The 27077-nt window shown below is 42.9% G+C and overlaps 1 protein-coding gene across 5 annotated transcripts in view; it reads left to right on the top strand.

Moving 5' to 3' along the window:
* Positions 1 to 27077, top strand: part of ELMO1 (engulfment and cell motility 1) — a 594484-nt gene that overhangs the window by 528040 nt on the left and 39367 nt on the right. For all 5 annotated transcript variants that reach the window (XM_047849551.1, XM_047849554.1, XM_047849553.1 and 2 more), the window contains one exon: positions 20158 to 20321. In XM_047849551.1, coding sequence (XP_047705507.1) covers positions 20158 to 20321 — 164 coding nt within the window. The remainder of the gene's footprint in view (positions 1 to 20157; positions 20322 to 27077) is intronic.

Here is a 27077-nt window from a genome sequence, read left to right as displayed (position 1 = left end):
CTTAGGGTTTGTCCCTTACCAGCTACAACTATTATTAATATCCTGATAGTTTTAAAAAAAATCCCTCTGGATGTGGTTCAGCAACTGTCCCCTGTCTTCCTCCCATGAGTTACCCAATCCCTGGTAGCATTAATATTAGATATAATTAAGTGTGCTGCCTTTATAGGGTGATCGTCCATGGGCATGCCATCTTTTTTATAAAGCAGGAACATTTTTTAATAAGACATAGACATGGCCAGCATCTTTTCTTATAATTCAGGGCCTCTCATGTCCTTTTAAAAAAATTTTTTAATGTTTATTTTTGAGAGACAGAGCATGAGCAGGAGGGAGGGTCAGAGAGAGAGGGAGACACAGAATCTGAAGCAGGCTCCAGGCTCTGAACTGTCAGCACAGAGCCTGACACGGGGCTCAAACCCATGAACCAGAAGATCACGACCTGAGCCAAAGTCAGGCGCTTAACCAACTGAACCGCCCAGGCACCCCCTCTCTCATATCCTTTTTAACAAAACTAACAAACCCACACTTTTGGTTTCCTTTACTGGATGGGAATTATTACAGCTCAGCTACATTTATCCAGTATCATAGAAATTGCTGAATATACTCCCTAAATGACCCAAATCTTATCCCCCTTTCAATTTAACACTTTAAATAAACGCCAGCAAGCTTCAGCGCTTTGGCAAATTACTGTATGTCTGAAACAATTTGGATATCAGTATTTGTCACACAACCTTCCTAGGTGTGACATCTAAAGCAATAGCCACTTAGCTTACTTGCATTCTCTGTGTGGTATTTACCCAATAGTCATCACTCATGTGTGTTCATTAGGTCTTGGGGTGATGAGCCAAGCCACTGTATTCTCAGCTGGACCTGGAGCCTGTTTAGTTTGGCACTGATTAATGATGTGTGGGGAGTGAGCAGTTTGCAGAGACATCGTAGAAACCTAGTTACCCAAAGACAAATAGCTGGAAGTTGTCTGATGGGAGCATGAGAGGTGGGTTCTTGAGAAACGGGAGTCATTTAGAAACACCAGTGTGACTTTTGGTTACCCTAACTAGAGAAGGGACAGGTTCCATAGTAGATGATGCTTTGGGGTGTTATTTCTTGATACACACCCCAGCATAAGGTGTGAGGCACGCTACTGATGTGCCTATCCAGCTACAACCTTTCTCTGTTCCTTGGTTCTCACCATTTGTAGACTGGGCTTACAGAGCCTGACTGCTTCCCAGTCACCTTCAAACAAAATGTAGGTGTCTCAGTAAAGTATCTTGCAACATTCCTTTTGAAGATCTTATGCTAAACGAGCAAGCACTTATAGCTTTACTTTTTTTTTTTAACCAAATCAATCTTACACTGGAAAAACAATGCTTTGAGTGTAGTAATATTAAGTGTAAGATAAATAATATTTATCTTGGCTTACGTACTTCCTATCTCTTGTTTTTCCTTCTCGTTCCATTCACCTCTTGCACCATGTGGGTTTGGCATCCATTCTTTACTCAAATTTTCTCCTTTTTGCCTCTTTCTGTTCTTTGAGTGGGGCAATGAGGAGAGACATGTTGATATTGAAGTTATAGAGAAAATGTCTTAGCTCTAATTGGGTTGCTGTCCTTCTTGTGGCATGCCAACAGCTGGCACAACACATTTTTTTGTAGTCCTTTCCAAAATAGACTCTTTCTCCCTATTACTGACAGGGAACTGATGGAAAACATATATAAAGTTCCCTTGGCAACTCCCAGCCAGAGACTTTATGAATACCTATTTCCTGAAGATAACCCATTGTTTAGAGGACTTTTTTTTTCACCAGCCCATCCAGAATGCTCAATTCAAAAGTTACAAGGATGCCTTTATTCATTGGGGATGTGGAGAAAAAACAGAGAAGTAGGAGGGTGTGCCCAGGGTTACACAGGAGGCAGCACAAGAAGAAAGATGCAAAGCCCAGTAAGCACCAGGTGTTCTGGCTTAATTATTAATCTTTGACTTTATCACGGAGTTCTTCTTCTCAAGATCTTAAATTTTCACCACTTCCTGCAAAATTCAGTTCAAACAAATTCTTCTTGGCAGTTACAGGCCTCCATAGTCTGATCCTGACCCATCTTCCACTCTATCCTACCCCCTTGCTAAGTGAATAAGCATAAACAATAACTATCATTTATATCTGGTCCTGTAAAAGTTGCTTGATAAATATTCTTTTAATCCTTGTATCACGTTGCAAAGTCTATACTATAATTTCCAGTTTATTGGGGGAGCTCAGGCTTAGAAAGTTTCAAAAACTTACCCCAGAACACATAGATGGCGGAAGTGAGAGCCAAGATTCAAACCCAGTTCTGCCTGACTCCAGTGCTTGCTGCTTTCCTTTGACCTTCCTTAAATTCAAAGTGATCTTGAGCAATTGCCTTTTTTTTTTTGGAGAGACAGAGAGAGAGAGAGCATGCATATGCACATGAGCTGAGAATGGAAGGAGGCAAGGGAGAGAGATACTCTTAACCAGGCTCCACACTTAGAACAGAGCCCATTGCAGGACTAGATCCCACAACCCTGGGATCATGACCTGAGCCGAAATCAAGAGTCAGATCCTTAACTGACAGAGCCACCCAGGCACCCCAAGCAGTTGCCTTTTTATTGATGGAGAGAGCCCTAACCCCCCTCACTCTTCTTTTCAGACCTAAATCATACCCCCATCCTGCAGAACTCCACCCAGGACCTACTTTATTCCTACAATGTTTTCTAATCCCCCAACTGGAAACTGTCTCCCTTCCTTTGAACCACAGAGTACGTGGGAATGATCATTTGACATCATGCCTCAGAGCAAATCACATGAAGCAGGTAGAAGTCAGGAGCTTTGGGTTCAAATCCCTGCTCTGCCAGTGTGATTTTTATTAAATCACTTAATTCTCTCTTAGCATGTGCTGCAACCTGACCTCTAAAGTCCCATCCAGGCAAAAATTCTAAGATTCTGAAGTTGTATTTTATATAGAATTTCTTGTATGCTTTGAGTCCTATACTTCTTTGTATTCACTAGTCATTCGTTCGTTTATGTACTGAGCATTGATATTTCAGCCTTGATCTCGGAAGCACCATAATCTTCTAGAGGCCTCACCTCCACTTTTGGGCTTAAGTCCCCGAGGGCAAGGACTTTGCTTTTTTTTTTTTTATATACCCAAAGCAGATAAAACAGAAGGAAAAGTCTCTTTGACAAGATGAGATCCCAGAAAAAGAAGTTTGCACAAATACCAGTAAGCACCATGTAACATTTGCAGTCTCACAGTGTTTTCAGCTTCTCCTCAATCCTTGTGCACCTGTACATACAAGCCTGATGTTACCAACCTGCCCCACCCCCCAAAGAATGGTTATCAGTTAATTTAAGTCACCATATTTCAACTTTGGTTTCAAAGGACTATCATCTTCTATACCACATTTAGTGACACTTGTCCCCTTTGGCTCCTGCAGGTCCTAGACATTTGTGTTAGCAGATGGCAGTTCTGCTTATCCCATCAGCAGACACCATTCTGGAAAGTAGATGACGTCTTCCTCCCCGCAAACCCTCAGCAAATTCCTCAGACCGCATTTTTCATTTGTCAGATGTTCATGCTGATTCCCAGACGCCCTTACGACAATAATAATAAATGTAAAACTCTCACCTGGATTTTCTTTCTAAACACTTTCCTAGTGTGCTTGCTACTTGAGCACTTCCTAGGTACAAGGAGCTATGTGTTAACTTGCTACTCTTTTCCCTGACATAGTGTGGTAGCATTTGCCAACTATAGGTAAAAGTTGCAAACATCTTTTCATTCAACTCTCATATTCTGAAATCAACTGCATCTTGGTATTTCCACTTTAATAATTTAAAACATAGGCTTTCTAAACTCAGAACTTGGATTCAAATCTCTCCCCTGTTGGGACACCTGGGTGGCTCAGTCGATTGGGCGTCCGACTTCAGCTCAGGTCATGATCTCACAGTTCATGGGTTCAAGCCCCGTGTCGGGCTCTGTGCTGACAGCTCAGAGCCTGGAGCCTGCTTCGGATTCTGTGTCTCCCTCCCTCTGTGTCCCTCCCCTGCTCGTTCTTTGTCACTCTCTGTCTCTCAAAAATAAATAAACATTAACAAAAATTTTTTTTAATCTCTCCCCTGTCAGTTACCAGTGTAAATTCTCTAAGTCTCAATTTTGGGAACTGAAAGAAATGGAGGGTCCCTCTTCAGCAGGATTGTTGTCAGGATACAATGAGAGGAAAGATACCAAGCTTAGAGTCCTGTACGTCCACTGAGTAAAGTGCCAGAAGGTGCTAAGGGCCGCCATTCCATCCCCTCTGATAGATAAAAGGTGCTTTGTGAGCACACATCCCATTTGATTCTTATGACTGCGCCTAATTAGGTGAGACAGAGAGTGGATATTAAATTTGTTTTCAGTTTAGGAGTGTTTTCTGCTTTAAGAATGGGATGCCTGGTGAGATCCAACATAACATGCGTACATTTCTTAAGTGAGAAATTGAGAACTGTCATAGGTGTAGTTTAATGTGCTTTTGTTTTTTGAAGCTTCCTTTGCTTGTACCACTTTGCACGATTCATGCCTTTTTCCCTTCTTTCACACTTTCTTTTTAAAAAAGGAACAGAACAGAACATTGACTCTCCAATATACCTGAACCCTAATACATTACATTGTATTCTTTTAGACATCATTTCATTTGTTTTTATTAAATAAGGAACAAGTGGATTTATAGAAACTGATGTTAGTTCTAAAAAATCCTCAGTGAATTTCACCCTAATTAAAATGCTAATTAATTTCACCATAAACATTGCCATGTTTATGGCAATTTCCATAAACATTGGTCATAGAAAATTTTTCCAGAGTTATAAAATCATGGAAATTTGAAAAGAAAGAAAAAGGTGATTGTGTTTAACATCAGGTCTATAATTAGGAGGTCTATAACTAGGAGACCCCTGTCTGCCCACTGTTTCACCATGTCAATAAATACATGTCAGCTCTGAGTGTTTGACACTGTTCTAGGACCAATGATTAGGTCCTTACTGCAGACAGTATATCATTTTCAGAGGTGTTAGTATTGGTTTTGATTGCCAAGATAGTGAGTTAGATAGAAAGTCTGTGTAGTTATTGAACAACTTTCACAGGTACATAAAATTGAACACAGGTCCAGGCCCTAAAACGCCTAGGGTTAGTCTTCAAAGAAATTGGGCATTGGGACTTTTAAGATACTCTGATCCAAGGTTACTGAACAGTTGAATATGTTAGATAAGAGTAACGGTTGCTTATCCACATTGATTTCTTCGGAGATGGAGGGTGAGTGCCACCAAGAATGCCTAATTCAACTGGTTGTTGGTGGTTGCCTGCAGGCAGAGTCTGGGTCCAGCAGAAAATAAAGTGCCCTGATAGATTAGTGATGCCCACCACTGACCTGGGAGAGAGCAATGATGGTATATATGCCGCACTATTACCTTCTACGAGGTTTTCTCCAAAGGATGCATAGGTAGGGCAAGGGACCACATTCGGGCGAAGCGTGGCAGATGCAGTGGATTGGGGAAACCACGGGAACAGCTGTGTTCATCCAACTGTGAGAGATAATAGCAAATGGGCAAAAAGGAAGAGGAAATGAGTGGAGAAACACAGGAGCCATTTCAGATCTTCCTTGGGCTCATTGGCTCCAAACCACCAAGTGACTGTTGGGATTTTACAGAATCAGAGCAGTCTGGGCTGTTTTAATTGTCTGAATTTTGTGCTGTGGTGGTTGACAGGTTCTCCTTTAAAGACAATAAATGGCTCACAATTACTTTAGTTTAGAAAGTGCTCCTCTGCCCTGGGACACTGTAATAACCAGCCATGGAAAAGAAAAGGCCTGGGGATTTATGAGGTGTCCCAATTTACAACCATCTGGGAAAAATACAGCAGGACGTTGGTATAGCAGTGTGTTAACCAGAGTTAATCTATCATTGCTACTGTTATAAACCCTCTCTTTCCTTCTGCTTAAAACTATCACAGGGATTCATCCCTGGCCTTCACAAAGACGCACCAGAAATCATTTTTTTAAAGCACGTAACTCAGAAATATAGTCTGGTTGACCTTCGCTTTACTGGACTGAGTGGGAAATTTTCCAGGTATGCAGGATTTTAAAATCCACTAGTGATACAAAGATAAATGAGGTATAGTCTCTTCTTTCTGAAGGCTCAAGGTGTCCTACTGGGAGACCAGTAGTGAATGCATAATTTCAATACACTCTAAGAGGTGCCATTGTTGAAACAATAGGGTAAGAATAGAAACACATTTGTATGCACAAAAACCAGTGGTATGCTTAATAATCACTTTGTTTTCCCTGCCCCCAAATTATATTGTTAGCCCATACCTACAATAGAACTTATTAAAGTCCAACATTATTATTTATTTGCACACCTTCTTCCCCCTAAGAGGAAGTTTTGCAAGGTGGGCACTGGGTCTGGTTTTGTATTCCCAGCACTTCACCCCGAGTTTAGCCTGTATTAAGTGCCTAATAAATGTTAGCTGAGAAAGTACAGGATGCTTCTAAAGATTTTAATGCCACAAATTGACAATTCATTAGGTAAAATTTAGAAAGTAAAAATATATTTACTCCTAATATATTCTGTTGATGATTCAGAACACTCCTTCCCCATATATATTACAGAGTATAGACAATGGGTGCTGCTAAATTTTAAGTTCCCACTGTGTGGCTGTTTCCACTGCCCCATCTGTCTGCTGAGGAGCACCCACCAACACTTCATTTTGATGGCACTGTCCTCCCAGAGGGACTTGATGAAGCAATAATTCTGGTTTCCCTGGGGTCCATCAGCCTTGCCTGATGGCAGAGCTGGTTTATAGGATCCAGACCTCGCTTTTCCCACTCTGTATCACTTGTGGTCTTGCCTGAGCAGTCTGCTTATGAAAAGTTTATTGAATATCCCTTCCAGAGGGGCAGGCTGTCCCATTTCATTTGTCACTATTTAACAGTTTATGCAGAACATGCTGGGAAATCTCAACGCGCAGAACTTCTGGCCTCACCTCCATGTGAGACGGTAGATGTTTCATTTCTTTCCAAATGGCAACTAATTTCAGAGTAGTCTGAGGCTAATTTATCAGTGTCCACCAATACCCCCCTTCTCCATCTTCCTTTAGCCCTATTCAGTCACTCTACATATATTTATGAAACTGATCCTGGCACACAGAGATGAATTGAGTAAAATCCCACCATCCACAGAGGTTGAGACACTCTAAGGTAGATCAACACGTGAGCAGACATTACCATTCACTCCTTTCCTTCACACCTTACATTACAATGAATGAGTGAAGAAGGAACAGTGAGTCCATCTCAGATTTATTGGTAAGAGCCCATAATGTTTAAAGGGCTAACTATGGATGCCATTTATCCATAAACAAGGACAGTTGAGAATTGCTTATCATTTAGCACTGTGTATTTTAGCCTCATGATTGTGTGACTTCAAAAAGGAAAATCCTTTGAGGCTCAGTTACTTTTTCAATGGAGTTCCTCCTCTGCTTTGGGGGACCTCTCCGAAGAGTCATTCCACAAGTGCTACCACCACCACTCTTAGCCATGGCTGCAGGAGCACAACACCTCAGTAGCAACTCCAGCTTGGGAGACTTTCCCACTGGGAAGATCATTCTTTGTAACATGCAGAAGATTTGCCAAAGACTTTGCTTTCAACATCTATGCTTGACAAAGTATGGCTAACTTTAGTGATCGAGCAATAGTCAACCAATAGTAGTATAAGTATTAAAAGAAAAACTAACCATTTCCCCCAACCCTATTAGAAAAGAGTTTCTCAACTTTTGTAAGAAAACCAGCCCCATTTGTTTCTGCCTCTTTCCCCATGCATGGTCACATGTTTTGACTGACTTGTTTGACATGTTGTTTATTCAAAGCTGTAGATTAAATGTCACCCACTAATGTGATTTGCTCAGACTGCTTGCCTGAGGCTGACTCCATCAGACACTGGTGAAAATAGCTCCCTCTTGTCAACCAGGGCCTTCAATTAGCTGACCAGCAAGTCTGCCCTGATTACTATATTAATTTGGCTCCCTATTTTCAGTAGAGAAAGGAAGTTTGGTCATATCGCTATTTGCCTCTCAATTGCTGTCCCTTCAAGGGCAGGCTGTGGAGAGAAGGTAGTGATCCTAAACCTCACCTTTGTTTCTCCTCTTTTGAACTGGCTTCCTGCAGATGCTGAAGAAAGTGAGAAATGTGTTGCTTCTATATTCATTGTTCTTCAACAGACCCAGCAGTAATTGATTTTAAGATGAATTCCTGGTTGAAAGATTTATTTTTTTACTGGCCATAAAGATACCTTAAGCCTTAAGTAAAATGCCTTCTCATGAAGAACAGGACAGCTGTTAGTGCCTTGTGTTGTAGTCTTTGGAATGTGAAATCGCCCAGTTAGCACCTGCACGGAAGCATGGAGTCAGGCATTGTATAATGAGCTATTTGGGAGACTAACACCAAGGCCCTCAGAGTTCTCAATTTGGATTATGATCAGATTCTCAGGATGCTTGAAGCTTCCTGAACATCTCTCTGTCTCCTGCCATCCAATTCCTATTTTATTAGTGGCTAAAAATCAGAGGAAGCTCACAAAGCAAGGGAACAGTGCTGGGCAGCTAGCTTCCCTTTCTAACTGCTCCAGGGCCATCTTCTTTGCTCTCAGGGCATGTTTGAAAAGTCACCTTTCATACTGTATCTAATACTAGTTGTCCCTCAGGTTCCCCAGGCCCGTGTCGACACTACCGGCTGCAGGTTGCCTACTCAGGTTGGCACGCAGGCTGCTGCCCTGTGTCTGGGAACATTGATGCTAACTGCTACCCAAGGAATTGTGGGCCCATTGGGAACACTGTGGTTGCCCTTGCTAAAGGGGTCCCTCAGCAGCACTTGATCCTAGTAGGCAGATGCCCACACCACAGTGGCTCTGGCTGCCTCAGTGATAAGCAGCCCAGGCACAGTGGTCTGGTTCCTGAGTAAAGGTGGCCTCTCAAAGCATGCTCAGAGCCAGCATGGTCCCCTGACCCTGTCTCTGACTGTCCTAGATGAGAACACTCATCCTGTTCACACTGTGGCTAATATCTGAAGACCAAGCATTGGGGGAACTACAGGCAGTAGCAAGCCGAGGTCTTGGTTCCTCATCTGTAAGTTGCATTGGGCACGTGAAGGAGGGAAGAGGCCTGTCCCTTCTCTCTTTCCCCTGGAAGGGAAGCAGTCATCACTCCTTCCTGTCTTCTTGTGCCTCCTCATTTAGACCAGTAGATCTCAAGCCCAGCCACACACTAGCATCCCCTGTGGGGCTTTGAAAAATATGCCCAGTGTCTGGAACCTATTCCAGACCAAATGAATCAGAATCTCTGGGGGTGAGGCCAGGCAAAAGTCTGCTTTAAATTCTATTTTAGAGTTAGAGTTGGGAATTGCTGATTTTTAAAGCTATTTATTTCTTTTAATCACTTGATGGGTCCATTCTACCTATAAATAGGTAGACATTTTCTCAGTTACTACTATGTGAGTGGATTGTGCAGACCCTGGATATGCATTAATTAATGAAGGACACTGTTCATGATGTTACATAGTATGATCCCATGATGGGAGAATGGGGGAACCAGCACCGACATGAGGGAAGGGCAGCAGGTCAGAGAAGGATTTTATAGACTTGAAGAATGAGCAGGTATTAGGAGGATTTTAGTCACAGGTGAAAGCAAGAACACAAATGAGGGCACAGGGGTGAAGTTCGAGGCACTGAAAGGATCTCAGTGTGACTAGATCATGGGGTGTGAGGGGTGAAGCCAAGAAGGAGGCATCTGCTAGAGCGGGAGTTGGAAGGCAACCACGTGTGCCCACATGGCCACACTAGAGAGGCTGGTCATCCACAAGCAGTGCTGAACCACTGTAGGTTCTAAGCAGGTAAATGATATGATCAGACTTGCATTTTGGAAACAATCTAGCCTCTGTGGGCAGGGTCTGAAGGGGACAGAGGTAAAATCAGAGGCTTTTAGGTAAATCAGGACAGGTAATGATGGGCCAGAGGCCCAAGGAGGAGTTAGTGAAAATGACATGGAGTAGACCAAAGGAACAGGTATTCAAGAAGCAAGTCGACAGCACAACACCCTTAAAAGTGTAATCCTCAGAGCCAAATTCTCAACTTCCAAGCCCAGGTAGTTCCATTATTTTTATCATTGCTTCATAGTTTTCCATCACTCACCAAAGACATAATGCAAGTCAGAGTTGCATTTCGGTCACAAGTACAGATGGATGACCCCCAAAGAGCAGGCCTTGGCTGTCAGGCAGTTTATACTCCAGGCTCTATCTTGAGAGGAGTCAAACCAGGGGAAGGTTTTGGTCTGCAGTGAACTGTCCTTTTTCTCAGCTCTTGGGTACATATCTTGGCCTTTGATGTAATGCACAACAAGCCTAACCTGTGTGGGGTTCAGAAATTCTGTCTTAGGGAAGAAGAGTTACAGTGACCTCACTCCTCACATCACACATAGCACTGGCCTTCGGCTCTGAATGAAGTCATCATCAGCCCCTCAGACAGATATCCTAGGAGTTGAGAGCTCAGAGGACTGTTAGAGACCCACTGGAGAAACAGAGACAGCAAGGGAGAAGCTAAGCTAAATGACTTGCTGATTCTCATTATGACCGCCTGCCAAGGTTCAGCCATGTCCATTGTGAAATGAGAAGGAGCTTTTTTGCATTTATTATTGCATTTGATTCATGAATAAAATGTTTCAAATTCATCTTGCATAATTGAGGATACATGATGAAATCAAGAGGGGCTGGAGGTTGCACACCAGCTAAGCTGATCCTCTGTGATTTCAGAACAGTTTCTGGCCATTTACATTAAGCCTGACCCCACAGGGCCCTTCATTAGGGGACTGCATTGGTCAAACCTCAGCAGGACATGTGGCAGGATGGAGCAAGGACAGGAAAAAGTATCTTCGAGGCTCTGAAACCATTCAGGGGGACAATTGAGAACACTGTTTTCAAGAAAACAAAAACTTAAATATTGGAATCAGTTCTGTTCAGTGCAACTTAAATATAATCTTGAACTGCCCTCCATGCATTCTAAACACCCTGTGCCATCATGAAGGGGTCTTCATACCGCAAGGACTATTTTATTTTTTGGATGAGCTGTCTTGAGGACTAAGATTCACAGGAAACCTCCTAATGATGGGGATAGTGTTTAGGGATCAATGCTCAGCATCTCCTAATCCTGACTAAAGTTGGTCACCTCCACTTTCTAGATAAGGAAACAGGTTCAGAGAAGCTGAGTGATTCATTCACCTAGTTCAGCATATCATGGAGCCAGACTTTGAAATGAGCATGGCCTATCTGTAAAGCCAGGTGTTTTTCCTCTATACCAGGGGTTGCCAAATTGCTGCCTACAGACCAAATCTAGCTCACCACCTGTTTTTTAAATCAGGTTTTATTGGAACAGAGCCACACTCATTTATTTACTTCTTGTCTGCAGCCAGTTTCACACTGCCAAGGCAGAGCTAAGTAGTTGCAGCAGACAAAATATGGCCCTTGCCAGAAATTTGCCAACCTCTGCTCTGTGCCCATACTGCCCCGGAATAAATACAGAAAACCTAAATGCTTCTCCTTGGGCCCAGAAAGCATTTTTAATTTTTCTCTCCCCTTCATTTAAAAAAATTTTTTTTTAACATTTTTATTTATTTTTGGGACAGAGAGAGACAGAGCATGAACAGGGGAGGGGCAGAGAGAGAGGGAGACACAGAATCGGAAACAGGCTCCAGGCTCTGAGCCATCAGCCCAGAGCCCGACGCGGGGCTCGAACTCCCGGACGGCGAGATCGTGACCTGGCTGAAGTCGGACGCTTAACCGACTGCGCCACCCAGGCGCCCCTCTCCCCTTCATTTAATACATTTGAGACCATTCAGCAAAAAGTCTCATTTGCGGGGACTAGCCTAGGCAGTCCACTCCCCAGCCGTGGCAAAACTACAAAGTAAAACCATTTTTAGTTTCCAGAAGGTGTCCTAATTTTAAAGACCTCTAGGGGCTGGAGTGGGGGGGGGGGGGGTGGGGGGGGGATTGAAAGCCTGCATCTAGGTCAATATTTGTCCCTGCCTAGAATGTCATCAGTTTTTACCCTAACTTCTAGCACTTTTTCTGGGCAAGGCCTCTTCTCCCCACATCCTAAACTTGGAGATTAGCCCTTCAAAGTGATCCCTGGTCTCTGGGAAGTTATTCTGCCTGTATATGAGCAGTGAGACCCCTCTCCAGGCAGAATCCTTGCAATTTTTTGGTCCTTATGAATCTTCAGTCATTTTGTTTTATGTAAGGAACATTCTTAGGAAGAAAAATGGTCCAGTCCTAAAGCCTGGCAATGACAGTTCTCCCACATGACTCATTTTTAAGCTGGACTGTGTTGACATCTGTCTTCTCTGAGACAGCCTTTTCTCTTCATTATGAAGATAAATCCATTTAATGGGTCACTACTGATTGGGTAGATTGTACATTTTTGTAAGTGCTGACTCCCTCCTTTAGTGATAATGCCCAACAGTGGCTTTTTTAGAAATTCTCTACTCTTCACAGACCAGCCTTTTCCAACTCAGCCTGGGAAAGGAAGCCCAAAACGATCTCTCAAACCCTAAGACAGCATTTCAAAACCACAGACTTTACTTTTTAGACTTTGTAAAAGTGCACTTTGAAAACCATGTTAACAGTCTTATAACTGTGTTAAGGATGTATTTGTTTAATTCTACAGATAAAATGTGGGAGCCTAAGAATCTTTGGCATTAAACATATCAACCATTATTACAGTCTGCAAGATACTGTGTTAAGTACTAGGGACCACAATACAAATAAGGAACAGTACCTGCCCTCTAGGGATTTACAGTCTAGTTGGAGAAAGGTACACCAGTAACTGATTTATCTCCTTTAATGGGATATGGCACGAATTGCCATTGATGCCACACTGAAGGCTGAGAAGTGGGGCTAAATGTTTGCTGAGACCAAGCTTCTCACATTTAGTGAGTGCTGGAATCATTTGGAGGAGCTATTGAGAAACCCTGATTGCAGAGTGCTACTCCTTGAGTTTCTGATTCAGTAGATCTGGGGTGAGTCTGAGAAGTTGCATTTCCAGCAAGTTCCCAAATGATACAGATGTGGTCTCGGAACACTCTTTCAAGGATATTTTACTGTAGGAGAAACCTCTGATATAAGTCATTTCATTCTCAGAAGGCAAGGGAGCATGACATCATATTTGTTGTGTATCTAGTATGTTCTATTTGGTGTATTGAAATAATCTCTTATTTCGATTTTACAATAACCCTATGAACTCTGAACTATTATTTCCACTTTATAGTGAGCTGACTAAGGCTTGGGAAGGGAAACTCATGTCTGGTCCAAGGTACCATAAATGGTATGAGGCTTTATCTAAAGAACAACACCTTGAAAAATTCTAAATGATTAGTATTTATGGTTTACGAATGAGAAAACTGAGTCTGGGAGAGATAGACTGTCTTCGAAAAAGTCACAGCCTGGCTTCACAGTTGTGTATTATGAGAAGTAAGGGAGATGATTCCTTTTCAGAAATACCAAATAAAAGCTGTGCTATCTAATTAACAATAGGTTTACAATCTATTGGAAATATGTATGAACCAACCCCCCCAACAATGGAGTCTCAAATCTTTAGACACTTCACTTCCTGTTTCTTCTTCCCCTCTCCATTTCGTGGGCTTATTTTTGTGGGCTTTGCAATGAGCATGAGGGAAGGACTGAAAGTCTCTGTCCCTGAAAGTCACCTCAGGGAATATACACTTGTTTCCATCAGACTATTTTTGGTCTTACATGGGCATAGACAATATCCGGGTAAGGCTATAACCTCTAGTACTCAGCCAATGAGGAGCCAAGGGAGGGACTTGCATGCTAGGAGATAAATTGTCTGCTGTAATTGTCCTGAGTGTGCATGTCTGTCAGTCCCCCATTTTTGCAAGAATGTTGATTAAAGCCTCGCTTCACTGTGCTCTGAATCTCCGTGTCCCTCCTTTGATTGGGTCTGTGGGCTTATTTCTAACATGTATGTTGGGCCCTAAAGGCTAAGAAGCCATCCTGCAACCAGTAGCATCCATTTGCTGAAAGCTGTAATATGGACTCCAAAAGCATATTTTGTCTAATGGCTGACCCATGCACTCCCACCCTCCAGCCTTTGCTCTTGCTGGTACCTCTTCCTGGACTTCCTGCCCCTCTTCTTCCCTCAGTAACTCCCATCCATCCTTTAAGTCCTAGCCACAGTTATGTCTCGGCCTTGCAGACTTTCTGACTTCCTTCCTCACCCCAGTGGCAACAGGGATAATGGCTCTTTAGTAATGTTTCCCCAGACCCCTCTCCAAGCAGAATCTCTCCCAATTTTTGTATGCGTCCCAACATACTTTATAGTATTGAATTTCATCACACAGCCCCCAAATCCCCTGGTGACTTATCATTAATTATAGAAAAAAATCCAAATTTTTCATTCTAACCAACAAAACCACCCACTGTCTGGCCCAGCCTGACTTTCAGGCTTACCCCACAGCCCTAACTCACTTTTCCAACTAAATGAAGCCACCATACACTCCTCCCCACCCAGGGATGTCTTCTTCTCTCTCCAAGCGTTGGCTCATGCTGTTTCTTCCACCATTAATGGTAGCTCCTTCTCTGCTTCTCATCATGTCCACATCTGGTCTCTCCTCAAGCCCCAGCCAAAGTCCTGGTGCTGTGCTGTCAGCCCATCAGCACTTGAGAGGGACCAAGTATTTGAGGAATGAATGTCTTGCCCTCACTTCACTGTGACATTACTTCCTCCCTTGGAGGAGGCAAGTATGTACATGTCTTATCCACTTTCCCAGACTGGGTGCTCATTCGACACAAGTCTTCAGATGTCTCACTTACGGTGCCTTGCACATTGTTGGTGCTTGAAAAACAGTTGTTGAATGAACGGATGAATAATGCTGGATGAAGATTGTGGGTATAAAGGTGTGGTCAAATTGGTGATTAGACTAGGAGCACAGGGAGGCTCAGGAGATCTGGGAATAAAACACAGGAGCGCATTTCAATGTACAACAGGAGCACAGTTGGATTACCAGCATGTTTGATTCTAGTTAGGGTTCCCCAGCCCTTAACACCATTAACCCAACCTTCCAAGGAGCCCAAAGGTTTTCTCCATTTGAGGTACATGTGTCTTATGGAACTGCCACTGCTTTTGTAACATGTGACATTATCACAGAGAACATGTGCCGGAAAAATTCCAGAAACACACCACAGGCACAGTTTGACCTTGATGAAATAATCGGTCAATAGCAGTAAGTGAATGCAGATTCTAAAAGCATGTTTTGTTTGCTGTCTGTGGCAAAGCATATTCTGTAATTAAGAAGTTTTAAGTTCATTGATTTGCTAATGCCTCTGCTACACCATCTGTGGGTTTTCCAAACAATGATAAAAAGTTTGATATTTTCCGAAGAAGACAGAGTCAAACGTGGTGGTTGTGAATGTCTTGATTTAAATTGCACACATAGAGCATTCTGGAGACTTAACATTATTAATTGTAGCCTTTGTGGAAAGTATTTTGCAAAGGAATAGAGAAATATTTGATTTATTTAACTATTTTGTCTCTTTAAAAAAATCAATGACATTTTTCACTGGGGTCATTTTCCTTGGCACACAGAGTGACCATAGAACTTCTCAGGGCTGGTGCCAAGCAAAACTGTGAAGTAAATCAGAGAAAGCCAGTCTTTGTCTTCCCTAACCTCTGTTCTATGCTATATACATACCAACCACTTGCACCCCTTTTCCTGGAGCCAGGTGCCCCTTGGCTTATCCTTATCTTTTTTCTTATCCTATCAACCTACTCTTAGGAAATGGTATGTGTTTTCTTTTAAACTGAAGCATAAGTGATTGTTGGGAATTTAAAAGATTGTACCACTTATGGATTCTTACATCTAGCAAAAGATCAAAGTCTTAAGCTAGAGGAATTGAAACTCTTAACAGTAGATTTTAAGCATAAGATTGAAGTAGGAGCTGAAGAATTTCCCAGACCACCGTAAGGGATTATCATCATTTCCATGCAAAGGTACAACCATGTGCATATAAATGAGGATGATTTTTAAAACATATTTCTTATTAAAGCACCTTTGTTGTTTCTATCCAGCTTCCTTCTCCTACTTTTCCCCAGTCTGGGCAACCTCCAACCCATAAGCTGGTATTCCTCTTTGACTTCATTATATGTATTCATTGAGATCTTAAGTTGTAAGTGACAAGAATTCCATTCAAATGGGGAAAAAAAAGGTTCATGTGACAAAACCAGCAAATGTCAGGATTGAATTAACATTATGGTTGAATATAATTTAACCATTAGCACATTCTCTCTCTCTCACACACACACACATACACACACACACACACACACACACACACACACACCTTTCGTCTGTCTAATTTGAACGAAATCAGTCTTAATATCTCCCACTCTTCCTGCATGTTAAGGGACAGTGTTGCAGTTGTCAATTTTAGGAGAAAAGAGCATGCTTCAGTTCTGCTTCACATCAAGTCAGAAGTCTGGCAAGGATGCTGATTGGTCAATTGAGGTCACATGACCGCTTAGTAGTGTAATCATTGTGTCTAATCATATGTGGTCTGGTGACTGTCATCTCTGTGACAGCCTCTTAAGAAATGCAAAAAGTAGGAGAATCCCCTGGCCCTCTTTCCTTATCTATAAAATTAGGGAAGTGGAGATGTGTCTAAAACTTCCCCAGCTTTAACCTGATTCTATTTAAAAACTGCTTCTTCATTTTTGGTATTCTAATCGCTCTTAGTCTCTCTTACATGTCCTCTACCTCCCACATGAGGGTCAAATAACTCTGGGAGATGATAATTATCTCCTTGGTTTGACTCTGAGTTTCTCTAAATGGGGAAGGGGACAGACAGCTCCTGTGATGCCCCTCTCGTGAAACAGCAAACTGTTATAGTTCAACCTTGACCAAATTTAACCACCATTTATGCCACATAATATAAGATGGTCACAATTTTCAAAATTTGTCAAGCATCCCAAATTTAGCATTTTTCTTGAGTAAAAAAAGCAGCAGATCAGGTGGAAGGTCAACTGGAAATTTTCCTTTATTCCATTATGCTGGGGGCATGAAACGATGCTTATGTAACTGGCTCCAATTCAGATGCAGCCCAGGCTCAAAGGGGTTAATTAGGTGTCATGTTCAGGTTATTCATCTCTTCCCGCAGCATTGAACACCCACTCTTCCTGCAAAACCCATATAATGTCTGCTCTGAAATGCCTCCCTGTCTGCCACCAGAGACCACCAGTCTGTCTTCTCTATCACATCCACACTTCTATTGTAACAATTATTGCCTGTGTCCAATGTCTAGCTCTTATTACACTGTTAGTTCACAGAAGGCAAGGGACATACCTTATTCATCTTTGAATTCCTAGTGCCTCACCCAGTATAGACACATGATAAGTATTCAGGGATGTTTGTTGTATTGACTTTGTAAGTAATGCTTCTCATGCAACTTTGTAATAATTGCTTCAAATCAATATTTTCTGCTTTATGGTAAGCTGGTAACCAGTGGAGTTAGACTGCATGACCCAGCCATGGTCCTAGAAACATTCATGAATCAGAGTCCAAAAGGATGAGAATAAACTGAGGGTTGATGGGGAGTGGGAGGGAAGGGTGGGTGGGTGATGGGCATTGAGGAGGGCACCTGTTGAGATGAGCACTGGGTGTTGTATGGAAACCAATTTGACAATAAATTTCATATTTAAAAAAAAGGACAGTTGCCTTCATGTCTTTAAACCACTGCTGTCACCAGTAACCACCCCTCCCCTTCATAGGGCAGCTGTGGCACACAGGGCCTCTGTGGTGCCTACGGGATAAAGCAGATTCATGAGTACATGACAGAGATCTGTCATCCTCCAAGTTTTCTTCTGTAGTTTCCTGAAATTTCCTGCCATTTTGTGATAAGACACTGCCTCCCAGAAAGTCCTCCTGAAAATGCAAATATGTTACCTAATGGAGGTTCTTCTCATTGTGAACTTGGGTTCCTAAATGTCAGAAGCATATAAGGAAAAGTGAGGGTTGATATCACTTGAAAAATAGATAGATTTGTTTTTATTCCTGTCACCTATGACTCATCTTCTCTTCAGTTCAGCCATTTTCAATTGACTAAAGGAAAATATGCCTGACCTGGAATCCCTGGAACATGGGGGCACTGAAAGCAGTGGGTCAGCAGATGAGTAAAGAGTAAGGACACCTGGCATACCTGAGGTAGGGGACTCATGTCATTGGGGTCACCTGACTTCTACTGGGAAGCCCCCAGGTTTTCCTGAAGGCCAGTTTAGTTCCACTATCAAGGAGGATATGCTACCTCCCAGTGTCCTCTAGACCCCTGCAGGTCACTGAACGGGTCCTTATGTGGACAGGACAGCTATAAGAGAGACATATATTTGGAGAAAGAAACCTGAGCAGATTGCTTAGCAACCCACACCATCAAAAAGCTCAGCAAGTACATGGAGCTGTTAAGTGTTTAGAGGACGTTTTAGCTGCGTAGTATTTTCTAAGGCGGTGAGATTCTCCCATCACCTAGCACTCAGGCACATTTGGAAGTTCAGGTTTGCCACAATCTTTTCCATGCTGTAAAACTGTTACCTCTATTACAATAAAACTTCATGAAAATGTCATCTTGGTGTAGGACTAGTCAGTGAGCAATTACCAAGTACCTATCATGCATCACTTATTCAACAAAGAACTGATTAGAAGCCATAAGGAATATACTGGGATCACATTCATAGTGATGAAGGCACACACATGGCACCCCAGGGCTGTTCACCATCAAGTGCCTGCTGTATGCACCATACTGGACTGCTTGGTGCCATTGAACTCAACTAGATATGTGTAGCCTTGGATAAGTCCTCCATCATTCAGTCTCAGTTTCTTCATCTTTAAAGGAGTGGTAATAACACCTATTCTGCTGGATTGGAAGGAAGATTAAATGAGATGATGAATAAAAAATGTGTCTGGCACAAAATCTAGCATATAATTGAGTTGCATTTGTGATTTTTTTCATATTTTTAAGTTACCTATTGACCCCAAGGATGGTGGCATGATTGGCAGTGTAGTAGAGTGTTCACACCATAGGGTTCAAATCCCAAATCATCCACCACCAACCAGTCAGAGGATTTTGAACTGGTTACTTAATATTTCAAAGCTTTAGTTTCTTTATATCTAAGTAGAATGATGATCACATCTAACTCATAAATTTGAGTGGATTAAGAGAGAGAACATATATAATGCACCAGCATAGTATCTGGCCATAGTAACTACCTTGTCAATGGTAACAATTGTTTATTTGCAGTAGAGGATACAAAAAGAAGCAGGGAGATTACTGCAAGTGTCTTGGATGCCTCTGTGTTCTCTAGTCTTTCCCTGCTTTATAAATTCTGATGAAGATGAATCCACATTAATGGAGGCAATGTTTAATTGCCTCCTTGTGGGCTGGATAGCACATTACCATATTCTTTTTTCTTGAGGCTTCCAGTGGGATATGTCTGTTCTATTTAATAGACTTCTTTTTTTTTTTTTTTTTTTTTTTTTGTGCCTGGCTCAAGAAGGCACGTGTGCATTTTCAAATCCCTCATTTGTATGAACACTCAGGCCTTAACTACATGGGGAAAGCATTCTGGGAGGGGTGAGTGTGGGTATCGTTTCATGTTTATTTGAACCGGTGCCAACCAAACTTCCACAGTTGATTGTGTCTCAGTGATTTTCTTCCAGAAAAAATAATGGTAATGCAGAGTCCTTGCTGCCACTTGGACTTCTTTTGCTTTTCAAGTTTGCATTGTCTGTGGTGTTGGCTTCAGCACAGACGTGTAATATATCGAGCAAATGGACCACTCCTCCCGGCCAGGCCTCTTATCCCCAACCCCAAGTTAGTCCATCCGTCTCCTTCCTTGTGGTTCTACAGGTACAAGACAAAGTTGAAGATGTACATCATGGTAGTCTACTCTTGGAAAAGCTCAAGGTTTGGGCAGAGAGTGCAAGTTAATGAGGCAGGGAGGTAGGGAGCCATTATCTCTGAAAGATTTTTTCCAATGGGCAAGGACGGCCCCCAGGAAAATTATGGTCTTCCTTTCATCTACAGGTAATGCAGGTGGTGAAGGAGCAGGTTATGAGAGCTCTCACAACCAAGCCTAGCTCCCTGGATCAGTTCAAGTGCAAACTGCAGAACCTGAGCTACACCGAGATCCTGAAAATCCGCCAGTCTGAGAGGATGAACCAGGAAGATTTCCAGTCTCGCCCGATTTTGTAAGTAACCGCTGTCCTCTGTCTCCTCGCAGGCTCTGACCCAACACTTCTGGTCTGAAGGCCTGTCGTGGGCTGTGTCGTGAGATCCTTACAGAAGGCCAACAAAAGACACTCCAGGCAATGTCAGTTGGGTTCCTCAAGTCTCAGCAGCTCCCTGAGGAAGGAAGGCTAGGCAGGGCCGGCTGAGGGGAAGGCGGGCACAGTGCTGGCAGCAGGACCGAAACCAGGAAGTGGCCTGGTGACTGACGAGTTCTCTGAGAATTCATAGTCAAAAAGTGGGGGGAACCTTTCCTAACACCCGGGACAAAATATTTTTGCCTGTGTAGCTATTCTCGGTACGTCCCTTTGATTGACAAGAGCAAGGGCCACTGATAATCCAGGCAATATGAACACTGAAGTCCTGGGTGGAAGACACAGATTGAGAGGAAGAGAGAGATCCACTTCTCCCTGCCCCCTCAGCTTTGCCTCGTGGCAGAGCATCGTGCATCACCTGCTTGCCCATCAGCCTGCAGGCCTGAGAAGGAGAGGAAGCAGGCCCTCTCGTTATAGGACTTTGCAGCACCAGTTGCTGTTTCACATACCTCTATCTTGGGGATGCTCTGCACCTCCAACACAGAGACTGTTTTGTTTTGGGGATTTTTTTTTTGATTCATCTTTTCTTAGAACTGGCCTATTGATCTTCCCTTGTCTTTTTCTAAGAGCCAGGTCAGTTTTGTTACCCTTATAATTTATACAGAAGCAAACAGGATAAAAGGCAGGGAGTGGTAAGGAAAGTGATATTTATTCTCATTCTTCCTGCAGAAGACTGGACATAGCTTCTTCTGAACTTTTGGTGAAGCAAACCTACAGTATAGGTGTCATTATGACATTAACCCTCTCGGTCTCTGTCTCTTATCCTTTTTCTTTCTACCCCTCTTTCTGTCTTTTACTCTTAAATATTTGGCCTTTTTAATGCTTGGCAGTTTGCAAAGCAGCCCCTCCCGCTATTTCATTTCCTCACATCCATATGAAGTAGGTAGATCTTACTCCCATTCAAGGAGCAGGTATAGACCAGAGAGGTGAGGAGCCAGGACTTGAACTCCAGCCCACTGATCCCTCAACCAATGCTCTGTCCACCCCATTAGAGCTCCTTTGCAAAGTGCAAGACTAAGATGAGGTTTAAGAAAGTTCACAGGTCACGGTGCCTGGGTGGCTCAGTTGGTTGAGTGTCTGACTTCAGCTCAGGTCATAATCTTGTGGTCTATGAGTTCACGCCCCCTGTGCTGACAGCTCAAAGCCTGGAACCTGCTTCAGATTCTGTGTCCCCCTCTCTCTCTGCCCCTCCCCCACTCACACTCTGTCTCTGCCTCTCAAAAATGAATAAACATTTAAAATTTTTTTAAGAAAAAGAAAGTTCACAGGTCTGAAAAGACAATAGCCAAGCTGTCTACTATGTGTTTATTTTCAGGCCCTAAGAAGCACGCTTAGAGGCTGTGGAGCGGAACTGCAGATGTTAGTGAGGGTGACATTAGGTGCAAGGGAGAGAAGCACTTCCTGAGGGTCTCTGGCTCTCATCATGAGACTTGAATCACACCTGCATTGAGCACCAGCCAGCTGTGCAATAGGCATTGCCAGGGCTTTGCCACTGGTCCTCAGACAGAGGGTCCAGCTAGTCCTACCAGAAAGAAAGCCCCTCACATAAATGATTGACCCCTCAGAGACACAGTTTCTTATTTGCAGAGGGGGACAATTCTGCCTCACCCCATCCCAGGGCCTACAGTCCTGAAATGTTGGATTTCATAAGGTTTGTTTCAGCGGATGTGTAAACACGAGGAAACTTATTTTTTGACACCAATTATTAAAGCCTAAAGGGAGACTTTAAGAGACTACTTCAGTTGAGGCCGAGGGATTCTAATTAATGTTTGACCATGACTTTATTCTAAGTAGAAATGTTAACCGCATGTGAAGTGTGAATCCCTTGCACCTGTTTTTGGCTTCATATCTTTATCTCCTGAGGCTCTGCCCGTGACATTCTGAAGTGTTCTCTTGATTACAAGAAGCTCTTATCTTTACATTTATTACATAAGGGGGAGCCATACAAATATAAAGGAAATCTTGGGTGTGTATGTAGCTTTGGCAGCATCATTTGGCCACAGGACTGAAAAGCACCGCAGCTCACTAGAGCTCTTGGTATAGTTGCAATAAGTCATGAAGACTTGTCAGAAACTATAGCAATTTAAGTGGGGTGGAGCCCATGAACCAGCCTGATCATTATCCTGGCCTCTGAGATGGGCAGTTGGCAGCCAGCCTCCTCCAGCTTCTCGTCCAGTGATGTTTTGTCTGTTGAGTGACCAACTAGACAAGAACTCAGTGTGGGATTGGAGGAAGCCTAAAAGCTGCCAAAATGGCTCAGAGAACAAACTCAAGTCAACAGAGAGAAAGTCAACACATGTATGATTGTTTGTATTCATTCATTAATTCACATAACAAATATGTATCAAATGACTCCTACCTTCTCAGCTCTGCCCAAGGTGATGGGGACAGGCAGAGAACCAGAGGCACTTGACCTCCCAGTGTCCAAGATTGTGAAACAGGGGTTGCAGGGTTAGCACAGACTGGGCTTGGTTGGAAGAAGCATGGGTAGGGGTTGTCATGAGAACATAGAGGAGACACATCTCACCCAAGCTCAGGAATTAGGATATTAGAAATTTAGAACTGAAAAGCACCTTCAAGGTCATCCAGTTTAAGCTTTTCATTTTGAGGACTGGGACAATGACTTACCTGGGGCTTGACTGAACCCCACTGGCCACACCCTCACCAGCCTCTTGACCCCCGTAGTGCGCCCCCCCCTCACCTGGCCACCTCTGTGACTATCGCACACAACACGGTGGCAAACCTAAGTGCCACAAAGATGCTTTGAGGCACACATCCCATTATTATAAAACGTTGATGTTTCCCGAGAAGAAAAATGCACACCCTGTATGAGCAATTATTGGGGGGGGGGGGATATTCAGTGGGGTGAAGAAGCTCTGTTCTATTTCTTAGCTCTTAACTCATTGTTTCAGAGAGGAGATATTTGTTTTTCTCCACTTAGCATGACTTTACAGGGACAATAAGTCCATCCACACAATTAATCCGAGTTAATGGATATAAAAAGCTTGAATAGTCCAAAAATAGGTCATTTAACACTACATTGGGGAGAAGAGAGGCAAGGATAAACACCAATGAAGCATAGTAGCAAAAGGTAGCAGATCCACACCCAGGCAGCTAACAGATCTGGAATCCGACTCCAAGGCCACCACCTACCAATATGGCTCTGTAGACAAGTTACGTAACCCATCCTGTTGTTAAGCCTGCTGTTGTTAATGTCTAAAAAGCAAGATGATTAAAGCGTATACATTGTTGCATCGTTATGTGCATGACCTAGTTCTTTAAAAGCATTTAGCATATGCCTGGCACATAATATCCACTAAGAGAAATGTTCACTCTTACCCATTAGCTGATAACCAGAATTGAACATGTGGTCACACTGTTGAAATGTAAATGATAAAACTGACACTATGAATGTCTTCGTATGTGCCTCCCCTGCCTTATCTCGGAAGGTACAGGAGAAGTATAGGTAAGAAAGAAAAAGTAAAATCAAACAGAGCCGCAAATAAGGCCAATGCCTATCCTGCATATCTGCCTCCTCACTAAAGACTGGCCACAAGCTTTGCTCAATGCTTTCTCTTAACCAGTGCCGGTAGAATGGTCTGGTCAGTTACACAATTCTCAGTGTTCAGTGCACTTGACAAATACTTATCAAACGGCTGCCACATGCTGTTCTATGTGTTGGTGATTCAGCAGTAAAGAGGACTCAATTCTCACCCTATCGTGATTGTATTGTTGTGGAGAGAAACAGACAATAAACACAGTAAATAAGATGATAGCATGTTAAAAGAGGATAAAGACCATGGGAATGGAGAGCTGGAAGTTTTAAACAATGTGGTCAGAGTAGATCCCTCTAGTTGGGATGGTAACATTTTAGTAAAGATGTTTAAGGGAGCAGGCTATGTGTGCATTTAGGAGAAGAATACAGCAGAGAGAACCAACAGTACAAAGGCCCTGAGGTAGGAGTAGGTCCGGGTGCTCAATAAAGAAGGCCAGAGTGGCTAGAAAAGAGTAAGCAAGGGGGAGAACAATAGGAAGTAAGACCAGAGAAGAGGCTGGAAGTTGATATGGAGGGCCTTGTTGGGGAGCCATTGGAGGGTTTTGAGCAGAAGATTGGCATGCTCTGACGTGGGTTTCTAAATGATCCCTCTTGCTTACTATATTGGGAATGGACTCCAGGGAGGCAAGTTTGGAAACAGAGAGATCAGTAAGGAAGTTACTTAAATAATCCAAGAACAAAATGATATAGATTAGATAGATTTTGAAGATAAGAAAGGTATTTCCTGATTGATTGGATGTGGGGTGTAAGAGAAAGAGAGGTGTTGAGGATGAGCTCAGGGTTTTGTTTGGGCTGAACAACTAAAGGATAGAGAGAGTGGAAGATGTTAGCACAGGGGGTCAGGAGTTCAGCTTTGGACCTGTCAAGTTTGAGGTGTCTGTGAGACATCCAAATAGGCAGTTGGATTGATGAATCTGGAGTTGAACGGAAAGGTCCAGGTTGGAAATACAAATTTGGGAAGTTGTCAGCATAAAGTTGCTATTTAAAGTCCTGAGTCTGTAATATAAAGAGCAGAGGAAGTTCAAAGACTGCATTTGGAGGCCCTCCAGTGTCAACACAGACAGATCAATTTCCATGAAACAGACACTGTCATTCAACCCACCCAAAGTCTTCACAGAGCCATGTTAGATCAGGGATCAGCAAAGCATAGATGGCTCTTGGGCCAAATCACAGTCACTCTCTGTTTCTGTAAATGCAGTTTCATTGGAACACAGCCACGTTCATGTGTTTACATACTGACGAGTGCTTTCACTCTGCTATGGCAGAGCTGAGTAGTTGCCAGACAGTGTATGGCCCATGGAGCCTGAAATATTTACTACCTGGCCTTTTACCGAAAAAGTGAGCCAACCTCTACTGCAGGTGAGCGCTGAGTAGCAGCTCGGTAGGGCAGACCACAGGTGCAGGGGGGCATCACACCAGTCTAGTGGTGCGTCTGTCTTCTGTATATGGTGCTAGCCTCACTGGACTCATACCTGGGATCCTCTTCCAGAAACATGCTGGACTTGGAATTGTCCTTCACACATTCATTTAACCTACCCCCTTTAATCATCCTTCCTGTATTTATTTACAAGGCCTTTAAATAGAATAAGAAGGATATCTATCAAAGCAAAGGCAGTGAACCCATGACCTTGGCCTCACTGACCCCAAGCTGAGAATTTCAAACCCCAAATCTAGCCCGTGGTGTTATTGCCTGGATTATTCTGAGGTCAAATCTCATCCACAGACACACCATGTAGGTTTTACCTATGTTTTCCTAATTTGAGTGAATTTTATAGCAACTGAGTCCCATTTGCACGGAAAGAAGAGGAAAATCACTTAGAAAACAGAAAAGTTGTCCCCTTTTTCTCATTGTCCAGGCATGTTTTGGAGGCCTTTGGGGTTCATAATAAGGAAAGGCTAACTCTTGCAGCAGCAGATTCACTCATTCCAGTGGTCTGTCTCCCGGGGCTGGTTCCATAATGGAATGTGTCATGATGAGCACATCTGGGGCTCACACTAAGATGTCATAAATCATCAACTAAAGTTACTCGGAAGTACTTTCACTTATTTCCTCCTTTTAGTCCTCTTCTCTGCATCTTTATCTCCTTTTTTTAATAATTGAGTTTTAGCCTACCGAAACTATTCTCTAAAGATACATCTTAACCTAAGAATCAAAGAAATTCCCAAACCCTCTCTCCAGTGATTTCTTCATCCCGCAGTACAGTCTTGTCCTCTCTGCCCCATCGCCCTGACTTGGAAGTCAGGAGCAGTGATTTATTGTTGTGTATGACTGCCCTGGCAATTCCCCCACCTTCTTCTCCCATTCAGAGCAGGGTTCATCAAAGCTGCAATATACTAAGTCCATTTTACAAAAGCTGAGCATTGATAATAAATAGCTTTAGTGATCTGAAAGCCTGAGATGAGACCCTGGAGGCCTGCACAGGAACAGCTTTACAAATATACCAAGCTGTATTATTAGGGATGAATCTCCATATTATGCTTTATAAATGCTCAATTGGAACAGTATCAAATGACAAGAGATTTGAAGCCATTTGAGTTTAAAATATGTATTAGCAGAGTGTACTGGCATACCCCATTAGATAATGGCCAGATCCTTTGATGTAACTTTTTAAATTTTTTTCTAAGTTTATTTATTTATTTTGAGAGGGACAGGGACAGCATAAGTGGGGAAGGGACAGAGAGAGAAGGAAAGAGAGAGAGAATCCCAAGCAGTCTCCACACTGTCAGTGCAGAGCCCTTTGTAGGGCTCAAACCCGTGAATTGTGAGATCATGACCTGAGCCATGACCAAGAGTCAGACACTTAACTGACTGAGCCACCCAGGCGCCCTGATGTAACTTGTTAATTCTCTTTTTCTCACATATAAATAGGAGCAGTTTGTATGCAGAAGATTTAAGTTTGTACCCCTATTCCACACTTAACCTCTGTGAACTGTTTCTCCACCTGTAGAATGGAAATACTGCCCATTTACTAATGACACTGATAAATATTCCCAAAACATGAGCTATTTTGAGAGAAAACAGGAAGGGGATGAGCTAAAATGGGACAGGACACTAGCTGCTCATAGCA

Source organism: Prionailurus viverrinus, chromosome A2, assembly GCF_022837055.1.
Source record: "Prionailurus viverrinus isolate Anna chromosome A2, UM_Priviv_1.0, whole genome shotgun sequence".
Classification (NCBI taxonomy): Eukaryota; Metazoa; Chordata; class Mammalia; order Carnivora; family Felidae; genus Prionailurus; species Prionailurus viverrinus.
The sequence above is the reverse complement of the archived record's forward strand: the minus strand, read 5'-3'. Positions and strand labels throughout refer to the sequence as shown.